The sequence below is a fragment of the Symphalangus syndactylus genome, chromosome 13, assembly GCF_028878055.3.
Source record: "Symphalangus syndactylus isolate Jambi chromosome 13, NHGRI_mSymSyn1-v2.1_pri, whole genome shotgun sequence".
Lineage (NCBI taxonomy): Eukaryota > Metazoa > Chordata > Mammalia > Primates > Hylobatidae > Symphalangus > Symphalangus syndactylus.
Genome location: NC_072435.2, coordinates 25,220,810 through 25,239,100, shown reverse-complemented (window position 1 = coordinate 25,239,100; position 18,291 = coordinate 25,220,810). Strand labels below are relative to the sequence as shown.

The 18,291-nt window shown below is 41.9% G+C and overlaps 1 protein-coding gene across 1 annotated transcript in view; it reads right to left on the bottom strand.

Moving 5' to 3' along the window:
* Positions 1–640: 640 nt before the first annotated feature.
* Positions 641–18,291, bottom strand: part of LOC129460662 (zinc finger protein 347-like) — a 20,054-nt gene continuing 2,403 nt past the window's right edge. Inside the window, 5 exon segments of the mRNA XM_055238815.2 lie at positions 641–2,307; positions 2,309–4,496; positions 10,536–10,664; positions 11,096–11,222; positions 15,580–15,640. Coding sequence (XP_055094790.1) covers positions 2,253–2,307; positions 2,309–4,496; positions 10,536–10,664; positions 11,096–11,222; positions 15,580–15,594 — 2,514 coding nt within the window. The 5' untranslated portion in view covers positions 15,595–15,640 and the 3' untranslated portion in view covers positions 641–2,252.

The window sequence follows — 18,291 nt, the reverse complement described above, 5'->3', positions numbered from 1 at the left end:
CTACCTCGGCCTCCCTAAGTGCTGGGATTACAGGTGTGAGCCACCGCGCCCAGCCAATATTTTTCATACAATTGTTTTTTTTGAGACAGGGTCTTGCTCTGTCACCCAGGCTGGCGTGCAATGGCGTGATCTTGGCTCACTGCAACCTCTGCCTCCAGGCTCAAGTGATCCACCTGCCTCAGTCTCCCCGAGGAGCTGGGACTACAGGCATGAGCCACCCTGCCTGGGTAATTTTTCTATTTTTTTGTAGAGATGGGTTTTGCCATGTTGTCCTGGCTGGTTCGAACTCCTGGACTCAAGTGACCCTCCTGCCTTGGGCTCTCAAAGTGCTAGGATTACAGGCATGAACCACCACACCCAGCCCATACACTTTCTATATTTGTATTTTCACTTCATGTAAATAAAGATGCATGCCATGGTTATTTAACACACAAGCATGTAAAAATATAATACGGTATATATTCACCAATACTGTGGCAGCTTTCAGAGTGTAAGAGTATGAAAATTGCACTTCCTATGGGATTTTCATTATATCCATATAAATATTCTAACGCAGAGTGTAGAGCGAATAATTCAAGTGCAGAGTATGATTACAGTTTCCCAAAATTGTATGTTGTTTGATTCCACAAAGAAAAAAAAATTGTTCTAGATCCTCCAACCTAAAAGACTTGAGTGTATTGTTATTACCTGTTATGAAGTATCCTACTGAGGTAGGATAAAAGTGTTGGTACAAAGAATGTGATTTGTTTATAGTTATAAGAAAACGTTGAATTTTTTTGGCAAAACATTATGTCTGTGACACATTCTTAATAAAACTGTAGCAAAATGTAATTCCAGCAATTAGTGTGAATTCTGCTAAAAAAAAAAAAACACAAAAAACCAAAAAGAAAACCACGGTATTCTGACCAAGCTCTCCACTCTAGTAACTGTTACCTATTCAATTTCAAAAATAAGCCTATTTTTCATCAACCTCTGCTATAAAACAGCTATTGCCATGCAATAGAGAAAGTGGCAACCATTTGCCCGGCACTATTCCTATCACATAATCAGTCACTAATAACTTATTACTCTCCTCTCATAAAAATTCCAGTGTCCTGAGGTCTTGGCCTGCTCAATGCAGGTAGAACCTTACTTCCCTAAAACCCATGGTGTCTTTCTCTCAGAAAAGCACCCTGAACACAATCAGTATGATGATTGATATCCTAGTTTTACATTATTTTCTGCCCCTAAACCATGGTCTCTCAATTGAGAATATTTAATTTTACAACGCAGAGTCCTCCTTCTTCAATAAACGTGGATAAAAATGATCCTCATGTAATGAAGTAAGCCTTTCCATACTGTGGTTCCTTCCCAGATAGGCACCATGAAAGGTGTTTAAGGATGCAAAATAGCCACAGATCCATAATTCAGGTTGAAAGTCACACAGTAGCCTTTTCGAGAAACCTCAAACAACAGAATAAAAATTTCATAACCTGAAGGTAAGCAGCCATTTCCAAATGTCCTTTGACCTTTGAAATATATAATGTCTTAAGTTTTACACCATATTGGGACGTGTAATTATTGTGCAGTTTATCATATTAAAAGTGAATCAAAGAACTAGAGACTGAGTCACCCTTTGCATGAAACCTCACCTACAGTTACAGTCTTAGAGTAAGAGCTTCAGGATGCTCTTACACATTACATTTGTGTGGTTCCATCAAATACGTAGATTTTAATGCCTGCAAAGCTGTGAGGCCTGAATAAAGCCTCTGCCACACACAGTACATCTATGTGATTTCTCATTACTATGGACTTTTGGATGTCTATTAATACTTGAACTCATGAGGAGTTTGCTACAGTCATTGCATTTTTTTTTTCCTTTAAGATGGAGTTTCACTCTTTTTTGCCCAGGATGGAGTGCATTGGCACCATCTTGGCTCACTGCAACCTCCGCCTCCTGGGTTCAAGTGATTCTCCTGCCTCAGCCTCCTATATAGCTGGGACTACAGGTGCACACCACCAGGCCTAGCTAATTGTGTACTTTTAGTAGAAATGGGGTTTCACCATGTTGGTCAGGCTGGTCTTGAACTCCTGACCTCAGGTGATCCACCTGCCTCAGACTCCCAAAGTGTTGGGATTACAGGCGTGAGCCACTGCGCCCAGCCAGTCATTGCATTTTCAAGGAATCTCTCAGGCATAAATTCTCTGATGTTGTCAAAGGAATGAATTCTAACTGCAAAAGTTACCACCTTCATTTGTAAGGTTTCTCTCCACTATGAATTCTGTGATGACTTGCAAGGTTTGAACTCTGACTTTAGAACTTTCCACGTTACATTTGTAAGGTTTTCCACCAGTATGGATTGTCTGATGGGTAGTTAGGCTTGAACAGATACTAAAGGGTTTCCCACACTCATATGGTTTCTCTCCGGTATGAATTCTCTGATGCCTTGCAAGTTTTGAAGTTTGACTAAAGGCTTTGCCACACTCATTACACCTGTAAGGTTTCTCTCCAGTATGAATTCTCCGATGTCTTGCAAGGTGTGAATTCTGGGTGAAGACCTTCCCACACTCATTGCATTTATAAGGTTTTTTTCCAGTATGGATTGCCTGATGGGTAGTTAGGCTTGAACGGACACTAAAGGCTTTCCCACACTGATTACACTCATATGGTTTCTCTCCAGTATGAACTCTCTGATGCCTTGCAAGCTTTGATGTTTGACTAAAGGCTTTGCCACATTCATTACACTTGTAAGGTTTACCTCCAGTATGAACTCTCCAATGTCTTGCAAGGTGTGAATTCTGAGTGAAGACCTTGCCACATTCATTACATTTGTAAGGTTTTTCGCCAGTATGGATGACCTGATGGGTAGTTAGGTTTGAATGTTCACTAAAGGCTTTGCCATACTCATTATACTTGTAAGGTTTCTCTCCAGTATGAATTCGCTGATGCCTTGAAAGGTATGAATTATGCCTAAAGACCTTGCCACATTCATTACATTTATAAGGTTTCTCTCCAGTATGAATTCCCCGATGTCTTGCAAGGTGTGAATTCTGAGTGAAGACCTTGCCACACTCATTACATTTGTAAGGTTTTTCTCCAGTATGGATGACCTGATGGGTAGTTAGGCTTGAATACACACTGAAGGCTTTGCCGCACTCATTACACATATAAGGTTTCACTCCAGTATGAATTCTTTGATGATTTGCAAGGTGTGAATTTTGAGTGAAGACCTTGCCACATTCATTACATTTGTAAGGTTTTTCTCCAGTATGGATGACCTGATGGGTAGTTAGGTTTGAATGTGCTCTAAAGGCTTTGCCACACTCATCACACTTGTAAGGTTTCTCTCCAGTATGAATTAGCTGATGCCTTGCAAGGTGTGAATTACGCCTAAAGACCTTGTCGCATTCATGACATTTGTAAGGCTTTTCTCCGGTGTGAATTACCAGATGAATAGCTAGGCTTGAACGAACACCAAAGGCTTTGCCGCACTCATTACACTTGTAAGGTTTCTCTCCAGTGTGAATTCTCCAGTGATTTGTAAGGTGTGAATTTTGAGTGAAGACCTTGCCACATTCATTACATTTGTAAGGTTTTTCTCCACTGTGGGTTACCTGATGGATAGCTAAGCTTGAACGAGCTCTAAAGGCTTTCCCACACTCATTACACTTGTAAGGTTTCTCTCCAGTATGAATTCCTCGATGTCTTGCAAGGTGTGAATTCTGAGTGAAGACCTTGCCACATTCGTTACATTTATAAGGTTTCTCTCCAGTGTGAATTTTCCGATGTTGTGAGAGTTGTGAATTTCGACTAAAGACCTTACCACACTCATTACATTTGTAACGTTTTTCGCCAGTATGGATCACCTGATGGGTAGTTAGGTTTGAACGTGTTCTAAAGGCTTTGCCACACTCATAACATTTGTAAGGTTTCTCTTTAGTATGACTTCTCTGATGACTGACAAAGTGTGAATTTTGAGGAAAGACCATGCCACATCTGTTAGATTTGTAAGGGCTTCCCCAATTTGCTTTTTGTCCCTGTGTGAGTAATAAAGAAGAGATAAAATCTTTGAGATATTTCTTAGAAATGTGGGTTTTGACATTATAAGGCATTTGTTGAGGTGGTGAAACTGAGGAACTATTGTTGAAAGACTTCTCAACCTGATTACATTCATAAATTTTCCCTTCATATTGAAAAAGCTGCAGTTCAGGCAGATGTGACTGAAGGCTTAATCCAAGCTGATTTTTAATAAGCTTGTTTCTTGCATCTCTTTTACCGTGTTCATCTCTTCCATGAGTGAGATTGCCTTCTTGGGTCAAAAGCACTCCTTTGTAATTTCCTTCAGCATCTCTGCATTGATACTCAAGGTCATGCGTATTTTTCTGGACTTCCCTGAAGGAACATCCTTCAATGTCATGGCTTTCCTGTCTTTCCAACATCACTGTTTGGAATACTTCTCCTGTATTACTCTTCCCTTTGTGTGGTAAATCTTTCATTACAAATTCAGAAGAGAGAGCTACAAGATATAAAGATCCATAGGTTTCCAATTAATTGTAGTATGTAAACAAGTATTTTACACTGAAAAACAATATTAAACCAAAAGCAATTCTTATATTGAACAGATTTATGAAACTTCAGAACAATAATATTCAATTTTTAGGAACACAAAAGAAAGAGGATTGTTTAATAAAGAAAAGTTGATTCCATGTAATTCAAATTAATAGTATGGAAGCCTAGTTCCCAACATACAATACTGTAGCCAGCAAAGCAATCGTTCAGTCATAAAGGAGAGAAAGTCTTCCCCAGACAAACAAAGCTAAGGGAATTTACCATGATCAGACCTGTTTTACAAGAAATGATAAAGGGAGTTCTTCAAATCCAAAGAAAATGACACAATGTAACTGTTACACTAATACTAATATCATAATCATGGTGTGCAAACCATTTATATATTTACTAAGAGGGCTAAAAGATAAAACTATTAAAAATAAGCACAACAATTTGTTAAGTGATAGGCAGTACACAACATAAATTCCGACATAAAAAATTCAAAATGCAGGGTGAGAAGGGAATGAACACGCACAGAGGTTTTAGTTTCTTTTTTTTGCAATCAAAGATAAGTTGATATTGATTTGAGATAAATTGTTAAAAGCTATAGGATATTTTTATAAGCCTTATTTTTTTATTATACTTTAAGTTTTAGGGTACATGTGCACAACGTGCAGGTTAGTTACATATGTATACATGTGCCATGTTGGTGTGCTGCACCCATTAACTCGTCATTTAACATTAGGTATATCTCCTAATGCTATCCCTCCCCCTTCCCCTCACCCCACAACAGTCCCTGGTGTGTGATGTTCCCCTTCCTGTGTCCATGTGTTCTCATTGTTCAATTCCCACCTATGAGTGAGAACTTGCGGTGTTTGGTTTTTTGTCCTTGCGATAGTTTGTGGAGAATGATGGTTTCCAGCTTCATCCATGTCCCTACAAAGGACATGAACTCATCATTTTTTATGGCTGCATAGTATTCCATGGTGTATATGTGCCACATTTTCTTAATCCAGTCTATCATTGTTGGACATTTAGGTTGGTTCCAAGTCTTTGCTATTGTGAATAGCGCCACAATAAACACACGTGTGCATGTCTTTATAGCAGCATGATTTATAATCCTTTGGGTATATACCCAGTAATGGGATGGCTGGGTCAAATGGTATTTCTTGTTCTAGATCCCTGAGGAATTGCCACACTGACTTCCACAATGGTTGAACTAGTTTACAGTCCCACCAACAGTGTAAAAGTGTTCCTATTTCTCCACATCCTCTCCAGCACCTGTTGTTTCCTGACTTTTTAATGATCGCCATTCTAACTGGTGTGAGATGTAAGCCTTATTTTATGGTCACCACAAAGTAAAAGCCTGTAATAGACATATTAATAATAAAAAGCAATGAATTAAAACATACTGCCATTTTGTTACTTCTTTTCTAATTGTTTTCTAACTTCTCTCTTGCTTTCTTTCTTACTGTCTTCCTTTGTGTTTAAGTGATTTTCTCTGGTAGTATAAATCCTTACCTATCAATAATAACATTAAATAGAAATGGACTAAATTCTCCAATTACAAGAGAGAGGCCTGCTGAATGGATTATAAAACATACAGCTAACTATATGTTGCCTACAACAAACTCACTTCACCTATAAGGATATATGTAGACAAAAAGTGAGGGGATGGAAAAAGATATTTCATGGAACTAGAAATCAAAAAAGAACAGTAGTAGGTATACTTAGATAAAATAGACTTTAAGTCAATAAGTGTAAAAAGAGACAAAGTCAGCATATAATGAGAAAAGGATCAACTTAGCAAAAGGATATAATAAATACGTCCACACCCAAATATGTAAAGCTAATGTTAATAAATCTAAAGAGAGAGACAGGTAGCAATACAATAATATTAGGGGACTTCAAAACACAATTTTTGGTAATGAATAGGTCATCCAGGCAGAAAACCAATAAAAAAAAAATTAGAGTTAAAATATACTGCAGACTAAATGGACCTAAAAAAAGACTTTTAAAATTTTTTTTCTATTTTAAACAGATGGGATCTCCCTGTGTTGCCCAGGCTGTGGTCCAGTGCCTATTCACAGGTGAGTTCACAGTGCACTGCAGCCTTGAACTTCTGGTCTTAAGCATTCCTCTCTCCTCAGCCTCCCAAGTAGCTAAAATTACAGGTATGTTCCATGCCCTAACAGACATTTACAGACCATTTTATCCAACTGTTGCAAAATACATATTCTTCTCATCAGCACATGGATTATGCTTCAGGATAGATTATATATTAAGACACCAAACAAGTCTCAATAAATTCAAAAAAGTCAAAATCGTATCTAGTATCTTTTCTGATCACAATAAAATAACACTAGAAACCAACAAGAAGAGCCTCAGAAGATACACAAACATGGCTGGGCGTGATGGCTCACACCTGTAATCCCAGCACTTTGGGAGGCCAAAGTTGGGCAGATCACCTGGTGTCAGGAGTTTGAGACCAGCCTGGCCAACATGGTGAAACCCTGTTTCTACTAAAAACACAAAAATTAGCCAGGCATGGTGGCACACTAGCTACTCGGGAGGCTCCTAGCTATTCGGGAGGCTGAGGCAGGAGAACTGCTTGATCCCAGGAGGTGGAGGTTGCAGTGAGTCAAGATTGTGCCATGCACTCCAGCCTGGGTGACAGAGCAAGACTCTGTCTAGGAAAAAAAAAAAAAAAAAGAAGATACACAAACACACGGAAATTAGATAACATATTCCTGAACAGCCATTGAGTTAATGAAGAAATTAAGAAGGAAATAAAACATTTCTTTTTTTTTTTTTTTTTTCCGAGATAAGGTCTTGTTCTGTCACCTACATGGAGTGCAGTGGTGTGATCTCAGCCCACTGCAACCTCCACTTCCTGGGCTCAAGTGATCCACCCACCTCAGCCCCCCAAGTAGCAGAGACCACAGGCACATGCCACCATGCCCAGCTAATTTTTGTATATTTTACCAAGACGGAGTTTGGACATATTGCTCAGGCAGGTCTCAAACTCCTAAGCTCAAGCAATCTGCCCGCCTCAGCCTCCTAAGGTGCTGGGATTACAGGCATGAGCCACCATGCCCGGCTAAAAATTTCCTGAAACAAATTAAAATGCAAAACAGCACAATCTATAGGATACAGAAAAAGCAGCAAAAAGAGGAAAGTTTGTAGCAATAAACACCTATATCAAAAAAACAGTAAGTCAACAAATAAAGCACCTAATGATACAACTCAAGGAACTAGAAAAGCAAGAACAACCAAACCCAAAAGTAGTAGAGGGAAAGGAATAATAAAGATCACAGTAGAACTAACCAAAATAAAGACTAAAAAAAAAATCTAAGATCAATAAAATGAAAAGTAGGATTAAAAAAAATTTTTTTTTTTTTTTGATATGGAGTTTTGCTCTTGTTGCCTGGGCTGGAATGCAGTGGCGTGATATCAGCTCACCACAACCTCTGCCTCCCGAGTGCAAGAGATTCCCCTGCCTCAGCCTCCCGAGTAGCTGAGATTACAGGCATGTGCCACCATGCCCGGCTAATTTTGTATTTTTAGTAGAGATGGGGTTTCTCCATGTTGGTCAGGCTGGTCTTGAATTCCCGACCTCAGGTGGTCCACCCACCTTGGCCTCCCAAAATGCTGGGATTACAGGTGTGAGCCACCGTGCCTAGCCTAAAAAAATTTTTTTTTAGAGATGGGGTCTACCTCTCTCACACAGGCTGGAGTGCAGTGGCCCAGTCATAACTCACTGCAGCATTGAACTCCTGGGTTTAACTGATCCTCCTCCCTCAGCCTCCCAAGTAGCTGAGACTACAGAAACGCACTACCATGCTTGGCTAATTTTCGTTTTATTTTTAGAGATAGGGTCTCTTACTATGTTGCCCAGGCTGGTTTGAACTCCCCGCCTCAAGCAATTCTCCTTCCTCAGTCTCCCAAATTCCTGGGATTACAGGCGTGAGGCACCATGCCTAGCTTGAAAAGTAGGTTTTTTTTAAAAGATAAGCAACATTGACAAACTTTTAGCTAAACTGAAATAAAAGGTGGGGGAGGTACACCCAAATTAATAAAATCAGAGACAAAACAGAAAACATTAGAACTGATACCATAGATACACAAAGGACCATTAGGGACAATTATGAACAACTACATACAAATTTAAAAACCTAGAAGAAAGGGATACATTTATGGACACATACAACCTATCAAGATTGAACCATGAAGAAATAGAAAACCTGAAGACATCAATAACAAAATTGAAGCTGCCAAAAAAAAAATAATAATAATGTAGAAGAAAAGCCCAGGATTGAATGGATTCACTGCTGAATTCTACCAAACACTTGAAGAAGAACTAATACTGGCTAGGCATGTTAGCTCATGCCTGTAATCCTAACAGTTTGGGAGGCTAAGATGGGAGGACTGTTTGATGCCAGAAGTTTGAGAGCAGCCTGGGAAACACAGCAAGACCTCAGCTCTACTAAAAAATAAAAAAGGATTTGGCCAGGCACAGTGGCTCACGCCTGTAATCCCAGCACTTTGGGTGGTCGAGGCAGGTGGATCACCTGAGGTAAGGAGTTCAAGACCAGCCTGGCCAACATGGTGAAACCCCATCTCTACTAAAAATACAAAAATCAGCCAAGTGTGGTGGCACACACCTGTAATCCCAGCTACTTGGGAGGCTGAGGCAGGAGAATCGTTTGAACCTGGGAGGCAGAGGTTGCAGTGAGCCAAGATCATGCCACTGCATTCCAGCCTGGACAAGAGAATGAGACTCCATCTCAAAAACAAACAAACAAACAAACAAAAAAACACAATTAGTTGGGCACGGTAGTGTGTGCCTGTAACCCCAGCTACTGGGAAGGACGTGGAGGGAGGGTCAGTTGAGCCCACGAGTTTGAGCAGTAAGCTATGATTGCGCCACTGAACTCCAGTCTGGGTGAGATAGAGAGAGGGAGACTACCTCGAATAATAATAATAATAATAATAATAATAATAATAATAATAATAAAGAAAGAAAAGAAAAAATAAAGAATAGTTAATTCTACTCAAACTGTTTCAAAAACTGAAGGGAGCACATATTTCCAAACTCATTTTATGAGGCCAGCATTACCCTGATACCAAAAAGCAGACAAGGACATCACAACAAAAAGAAAACTATAGGCCACTACCCCTGATGAATATACATGCAAAAATCCTTGACGAAATAGAATTCAACAACACATTAAAAAGACATTCACCATGATCAAGTGGGATTTATTCCAGGAATGCAAGGATAGTTTAATACACACAAATGAATTAATGTGATTCATCACATCAACAGAATCAAGGACAAGAAGCATATTATCATTTCAATAGATGCTGGGAAATGACTAATAAAATCATTATCTCTTCATAATAAAAAGTCTCAACGACTTGGGTACAGAAAAAACATACCTAAGCATGATAAAAACCACATATGACAAATCCAGAGGGAATGTACTAAACAAGAAAAAATTGAAAGCCTTTCTGCTAAGATCTGAAAGACAAGGATGTCCACTTTCACTACTTCTATTCAACATAGCATTGATGTTCTAGCCAAAGCAATTAGGCAAGAGAAAGAAATAAAAAGCAAACAAATTGAAAAGGAAGAAGTCAAAATATACTTCTTTGCAGATGACATGATTTTATATTTAGAAAAACCTAACAACTCCACTAAAACACTCTTAAAATTTAGCAAACTATATAGAATTTGGATCTATATGACTGAGAACTGGGCATCAGACAGAATGTCGTCCATCATGATAAAGACTTTGCCTTTGTCTGAGCTGCAGCACCACTGGAAGGTGAAAGGATAAACTAGTACAAGTCTAAAGGATAGACAAAAGGGGGCAAATAAAGATTTCTGTTCAGAGGTCACAGGATTCAAACTTCTGTTTTCCCAAAGAACTCTCAGATTTGCATAGAGTTTCCCAAACACTATTTAATAAGCGGCATTTTCTCTACCCATCTGAACTCTTACCTGTGATCACGGCTTTGATCCATTCCCATCCATCTGGGTTTCTTGCTATTTGTACTTGGCTCTCCACAGTGAAAGGCTCCTTCCCTTGCTCCAACATAGAGATAATACTGAGGTCAAAACAAGAGATTCCTGCTTATGAAAAGAAAGGAAAACAATGGGCTGTAGATTTTCCAGAGTCCCAGTCCTATGTTTACATGAGGAGGGAGGACTTTACAGCTGTATCTAAAAAAACACTTCGAAAATTCATCCACTAAATGCTTCCTTATAAATTGTTAGGAAACACTATAATATGCAAATATATAGCTCTCATCCCAAAACCACTGAATCAAAGCATGGGGATAGAAAACAGGGAATTGGATACTTTAAAAGTCCTGAAACCCTCCAGTGACATCAGGAAGGGGACAATTGAAATCCAGTTTCCACATTATGGAGATTTTCATTTTTCAGTCAACACAGCTTCAGTTTCAGCCAAGCAATGCAGGGGCTCCCAGGAGACCCACATGGAAAATGAAAAGATACACAGGGGCAGATCCTGACTTCTGGAAGAAAGTCATCCTCACCCAGGGAGGCCAAGTTCCTATAATTCTCCAACATCACGTCCCTGTACAAAGTCCTCTGAGCGGGGTCCAGGCATGTCCACTCCTCCTGAGAGAATTCTATAGTCACATCCCTGAATGTCACCTGTCCCTAAAATGAAAAACACATCCACCAAGGGGATATAAGGAAAAGTTCCAATCTTCACATAAAATGAGAAGACAGAATAGATTAAACTGAAGTGAGTGGGCCGATATCCTAGTTGTGATATAGTAAAATATACATATGGTCTTCATCCCCCTTTCCTGACATACATCTCACTTGGAATCTCTGGAGTGATAAGTGCCTTTGTAAGCTAATGAGATGACTGGTGGCTGGAGGCCCCAAGATAGTTTCAGAATTGGGGGGTGGTCACCAGAAAGACCAAGGCTGGATTACAGAGTTGGGACTTCGAGCCCCATCCCCCAACCTCCCCTGAGGGGATGGGGGCTGAAGGCTCAGCTGATCACCAATAGCCAAAGATGTAAGCAATCATGCCCACGTAATGAAGCCCCCATAATAACCCAAAAGGACAGGGCTTGAACAAGCTTCAGGATAGGGAAACACACGGAGCCTCTGAGGACGCCCCCCCGACCCCCACCAAAGAAAGCACTCAGCCTCCCAAGTAGTTGGGATTACAGGTGTGCACCACCACGCCATGCTCCTTCTCCCAGATCTTACCCAATAGACTGCTTACACCCGGCTGTTCATCTGTATACTCTGTAATATCCTATATAATAAATGGGTCAATATAGTGTTTCCCTGATTTCTGTGAGCCATTTAGCAAATTAATCAAACCTGAGGAGGGGGTCACAGGAATTCATGATGTATAAGCCAGTCAGTGAGAAGCAAAGGCCATCTGTGTTTGTAACTGGCACTGAAGTGGGTACACTCTTGTTGGTTTGAGCCCTCAACCTGTGGGATCTGATGCTATGTCCAGGTAGAGAGTGTCAGAATTGAACTGAATAGGAGGTCACTCAGCTGGTGTCCAGTGCAGAATTGCTTGCTTGGTGTGTGTGAGAAAACCCAGCACATCTGGGATCACAGATGTGTTCTCTGTTGTGAGAGTACAGTAGGAGAAACTGGGTCTGTTTTCACCACATTCTCACACACACAGGTATTTTCGGGCAGAATGTTTCCTTAATTCTGTCTTCTTATACTTTTCTATAAGAGGTTATCATAGTCTTTAAATCAGTGTTGACTTGTCAGTTTTGGAGACAATACAAAAAATACACAAATATACAAATAAAAAACCAACACCGGGTTATCTTTATTGAAGTGCTACATATTACGTCTGACGCACCAAGTGATATTCAGTATCTAGATGATCTAGAGCATGAGTGATGTCTTACGAGATGAAAATGTGTACAGTGACTTTAAAGAAAGACAGGTCAGAATCTAAAAACTGTGATCATCGCAATAACAATGACAGATGTTTCTGAGCACTTCCCAAGTGCAAGGCATTATTCTATTTATTTATTTACTTACTTACTTACTTATTTTTTTGAGACAGAGTCACTCTATCACCCAGGCTGGAGTGCAGTGGCATGATCTCGGCCCACTGCAACCTCTGCCTCCTGGGTTGAAGCGATTCTCCTGCCTCAGACTCACGAGTAGCTGGAATTGCAGGCACCCGCCACCACACCCAGCTAATTTTTCTATTTTTAGTAGAGACGGGGTTTCACCATGTTGACCAGGCTAGTCTCAAACTCCTAACCTCAGATGATCCACCTGCCTTGGCCTCCTAAAGTGCTGGGATTACAGGTGCAAGCCACCGTTCTCGGTCTGGCATTATTCTAAATAAATGTCTTGCATGTACTAACTTGTATATGAATATGATAGCCCACGAGAGAAAGATCTGTTCCCATCTTACTAGCAGATAAATGTATGACAGACACTCTAAGAAACTTGCGTCAAGTCAAAGAGCTAAAATGTCAGAGCAAGCACCTGAATCCAGGTGTCTGGGAATAAGAATTAAACCTAAAGAATCACATAGTTGGCCAGGCGCGGTGGCTCATGCCTGTAATCCCAGCACTTTGGGAGGTCGAGGCAGGTGGATCACGAGGTCAGGAGATCAAGATCATCCTGGCTAACATGGTGAAACCCCGTCTCTACTAAAAAAATACAAAAAATTAGCCGGGCGTGGTGACCGGCACCTGTAGTCCCAGCTACTCAGGAGGCTGAGGCAGGAGAATGGCGTGAACCCGGGAGGCGGAGCTTGCAGTGAGCCGAGACTGCGCCACTGCACTCCAGCCTGGATGACAGAGTGAGACTCTGTCTAAAAAAAAAAAAAAAAAATCAAATAGTTAAGTAAAAGAACATGAAAAGTATCTAAATGAGCAAAATTGAAACAAGTTCATGAATAACAACATGGAACTTCATAAAAGGTAATTACATACATACACACATTTATTTATGCCCATAATATGTTACTATTCTTACTATTAAATCATTAATGTGATAGCTGAGAACAAATTTAAGGGCACAGAAAATATTTAAGATATAATTTGAATTGCTAAAAAACACAAAACTTATTTAAAATCATGATGTGTGGGCTGCGTGCAGTGGTTCACACCTGTAATCCCAGCACTTTGGGAGGCTGAGGAGGGCGGATCACGAGGTCAGGAGTTCGAGACCAGCCTGACCAACATGGTGAAACACCATCTCTACTAAAAATACAAAAATTAGCCGGATGTGGTGGTAGACACCTGTAATTCCAGCTACTCGAGAGGGTGAGGCAGGAGAATCGCTTGAACCCGGGAGGCAGAGATTGCAGTGAGCCGAGATCGCACCACTGCACTCCAGCCTGGGTGACAGAGTGAGACTCTGTCTCAAAAAACAACAAAAAAAATCATGATGTGTGCTTAATAAAAAAACACGCACTCACATCACGTATACACAGTTTAGTAATAACAACAGTGAAAAGTTAAAACATCCACTCTGTCCTCATTCAGAGAAGGCTCCAATAAAGATGTAGAATGAGCTATACATATTTCCTAACATGAAAACATGTAAATTTTCAAAATTTGCAGGCTAAAATGTCACAACAAAACATTCACTGAAGGGCCAGGCATGGTGGCTCACGCCTGTAATCCCAGCATTTTGGGAGGCCAAGGTGGGCTGATCACTTCCGGTCAAAAGTTTGGGACCAGCCTGGCCAACATGGTAAAACCTTGTCTCTACTAAAAATATAAAAACTAGCTGGGCGTGGTGGCATGCAACTGTAGTCCCAGCTACTCTGGAGGCTGAGGCGAAAGAATTGCTTGAATCTGGGAGGTAGAGGTTGCAGTGAGCCGAGACTGCACCACTCCAGCCTGGGCGACACAGTGAGACTCTGTCTCAAAATAAATAAATACAACAAATAGAATATTTAATAATCGGTAAAACAGGCCGGGCGCAGTGGCTCACGCCTGTAATCCCAGCACTTTGGGAGGCCGAGGCAGGCGGATCATGAGGTCAGGAGATCAAGACCATCCTGGCTAACACAGTGAAACCCCGTCTCTATTAAAAATACAAAAAAATTAGCCAGGCATGGTGGCGGGTTCCTGTAGTCCCAGCTACTTGGGAGGCTGAGGCAGGAGAACGGCGTGAAACCAGGAGGCGGAGATTGCATTGGGCCGAGATCGCGCCACTGCGCTCCAACCTGGGCGACAGAGCAAGACTCTGTCTCAAAAAATAATAATAATAATAATAATAATAATTGGTAAAACAAGAATGTGGTTCTATCCTCTCTAATGGGAAAGAAGTCCTGCTCCTATAACCGAACAAAATAATAACCACTGTCACCTAGCACCAGTGGCACAAGGGTCCCTGCAGAAACACCAGTCTCCATTGTATGGGTTTTCTGAGAATAGTTCAATGATTCTCCTGCATTTTCCATTTAGGTTGATTTCATGTATTAAAATAGATGATAGGATGAAAGAACCCTCTGTCACTGATGTCTGTCAGTCTAAAATTCCCATTCCATTCCCAGTCATTAATAAGAGTTTGGGGTTAGAAACACAGTGACTCACTTGGTGAGCTTCAAATGTAAATGAGCCAGAAAAATTTCCCCTTATTAGCCTTATTTTACATAATTTAGCAGGTATTTGTGCACATTAACATGTGACTTCCACGTGCAGCTGCTCTAATCCTGCTCCACAGAGAGCTGACAGTGCATCCAGATGTGGCCCCTGAACAATCCCTGCTGCCCAACAGCACTGACACCACGGGACCCTCACCCCATCTCCACCCATGTCTGGGTGTGAGCCCTTCCCAGGAGCATGCCCAGTGCAGCCTCTTCCCAAGTTCATGTCACTGGGTCATGAGGGACGGAATCTAAGCAAGATGAGAGGGACTGAGGGAAGGCACGGATGAGTGCGAGCAAACCTGTCAGGCAGGATGCTTCAGACTCAGAAGATTCCCAACTTCAAAGAATGACATTTCAGGAAGAAATAAGAGACAGAACAACCCACTGATAATATTACCTTACCTGGGTGAGGGCCATGCCGGACTTCTCTTTCTTTCCGCTTCCTCTTCTTCAAGGGTTCTTCCTTAGGTAACAGTAAAGTGCCTTTAGAAGTCAATATTGAATATCCAAAATGTGCTGTTTATTGCTCAGAATCAACACATCCCCTTCCTATGCCACAATCACACACACACAGGGAAGACCGCCCCCTGTGGAAAGATGGTCTCAGCTGCCCACTGCACCAGGGTGATGCAGGACAAGAAGCTCCTATAGGAAGATCAATAAGTGAGTTTCTGACCCCTTTCTTCAGAACCTGCTCTCCTCCTGGAGACGCCCACACACACGCTGCAGCAATTGGGAGATGGGCAGGACTGAGCTCCCCCATTCAGGGCACAGACCAAGCCCTGACCAAACCCCATACAGAGAACAGCCTCCCTCACGTCTCTGTGGATTGCAGGCCAATCTCAGGCCTCAGAAACAAAAGGTAGAGGTTGAACGTGGTGGCTCACACTATTAATCCTAGCACTTTGGGAGGCTGAGGCAGAAAGATCAATTGAGGCCAGGAGTTCAAGGCCAGCCTAAACAACATAGTGAGACCCCATTTCTCTTAAAAAAATAAATAAATAAATAAATTTAGCCAGGCACGGTGGCTCATGTCTGTAATCTCAGCACTTTGGGAGGCCTAGACGCAGGATCTAGAGTTCACAGGAGAGGCCTGCAGGTGACATGAAGCTGTGCATGTGGGGTTCAAAGCCATGAGCTGAGTTGATAAGGAAAGGCAACGAGTGTGGACAGAGAAAAAAAGTGGCTGGAGGACTAAGCCCACATTCAGAGAACAGAAAGTTCTGGAGACACAAGAAGAGGAAAGCATAAAGTGATCAGGGAGGCAACAAGAAAAAATTACAACAAATAGATGTGTCAAGCTTAACGAGATGTCCTAAAAGCCAAGAAAATAGAAGAGAAAGTGAGCAACTGTGCCACATGCTACTGATAGGAATGGAAAGATGACAGCAAATTAAACATTGAATTTCAAATGGAGCCATCACTGGTAAACGAAAAAGGATCAGCGGGATGTTGGGTATGAGAGCTTGACTCAAGCAAGAGTTCAAGCAAGGACTGAAGGCAAGAATTGAACACAAAGTAAAAAAAAAAAATTGTAGTGTATTGTGCTCTTAAACGGAGCATAGAAGAGGAGTACTTACTACAGAGTGAAAGGCAGTTTAGAGTTTTTTGGGTTTTTTTGTTTGTCTGTTTGTTTGTTTTGAGATGAAGTCTCACTCTTGTCACCCAGGCTGGAGTGCAATGGCGCGACCTCGGCTCACCATAACCTCCGCCTCCCAGGTTCAAGCAATTCTCCTGCCTCAGCCTCCCGAATAGCTGGGATCACAGGCGCGTGCCACTATCCCTGGCTAATTTTTGTATTTTTAGTAGAGACGGTGTTTCACCATGTTGGCCAGGCTGGTGTCGAACTCCTGACCTCAAGTGATCCACCTGCCTTGGCCTCTCAAGGTGCTGGGATTACAGGCGTGAGCCACCATGCCTGGCCAATTTAGAGTATTTTTTGTTTTAAAGATGGAGCGTAGAAGAAAAAAAGACTTTATTCTGTGTGTGTGTGTGTGTGTGTGTGTGTGTGTGTGTGTGTGTGTTTTGTTTTTGAGACAGGGTCTCACTCTGTTGCCCAGGCTAGAGTGTGATGGCATGAACATGGCTTACTGCAGCCTCAAGCACTTGTGCTCAAGCGGTTCTCTCGCCTCAGCCTTGCAAGTAGCTGGGACCACAGGTGCAAGCCACCATATCCAGCTTATTTTTTTCTATTTTTCGTAGAGACGGAGTCTTGCTATCTTGCCCAGGGTGGTCTCGAACTCCTGGACTCAAGCAATCCTCCCACCTTGGCCTCTGAAAGTGTTGTGATTACAGGTGTGAGCCACTGTGCCCAGCCCTGTGTATGTGTCTTAATGGAGAACACCACTCCCTGGGTACAGGGATGAATTCCCTTGAAGTTAAAATTTTGAAAGCTTTACGGATTGTGAAGAAAAAAAAAAAAGTTAAAATTGATGGCATGCATATTGTCCTGAGACTGTGAGTGAGGCTGGCACGTGGTGCACAATTGCAGGGCCAGCAGCAGACAGACGCAGGAACAGGCCATTCCCAGTCACTACTGAGTAGAGATCACAGGTCCTGACAGGTGGGTGGGCCACTTGGAGGTCTTTTCCTTTAGTCTTTGAGATAGGAAAAAAACCAACTCTACATTCCACTCTCACACTAAACACAGAATACTTCACCTTTAGTCACCAAAATGTGTGTGTGGCTTTTCCCACAATTACCAGGGGACTCCCAGGGGACTCCCAGCTCGGGGGGTGGGGGGTGGGGGGGGTGGTGAGGCAGGGGTCCTACAATTTCATTCCACTCTGATGTTATCTACAAGATAGCATGGGCCGGGCACAGTGGCTCATGCCTGTAGTCCCAGCACTTTGGGAGGCCAAGGCAGGAGGATCACTTGAGGCCAGGAGTTCGAGACCAGCATGGCCAACATAGCAAAACCTCGTCTCTACTAAAAATACAAAAATTAGCTGGGTGTGCTGGTGCACACCTGTAATCCCAGCTACTTGGGAGGCTGAGGCAGGCAAGAGAATCGCTTGAACTTGGGAGGCAGAGGCTGCCTTGAGCCAAGATTGCACTACTGCACTCCAGCCTGGGCAACAGAGCAAGACTGTTTCAAAAAGAAAAAAAAAAAGA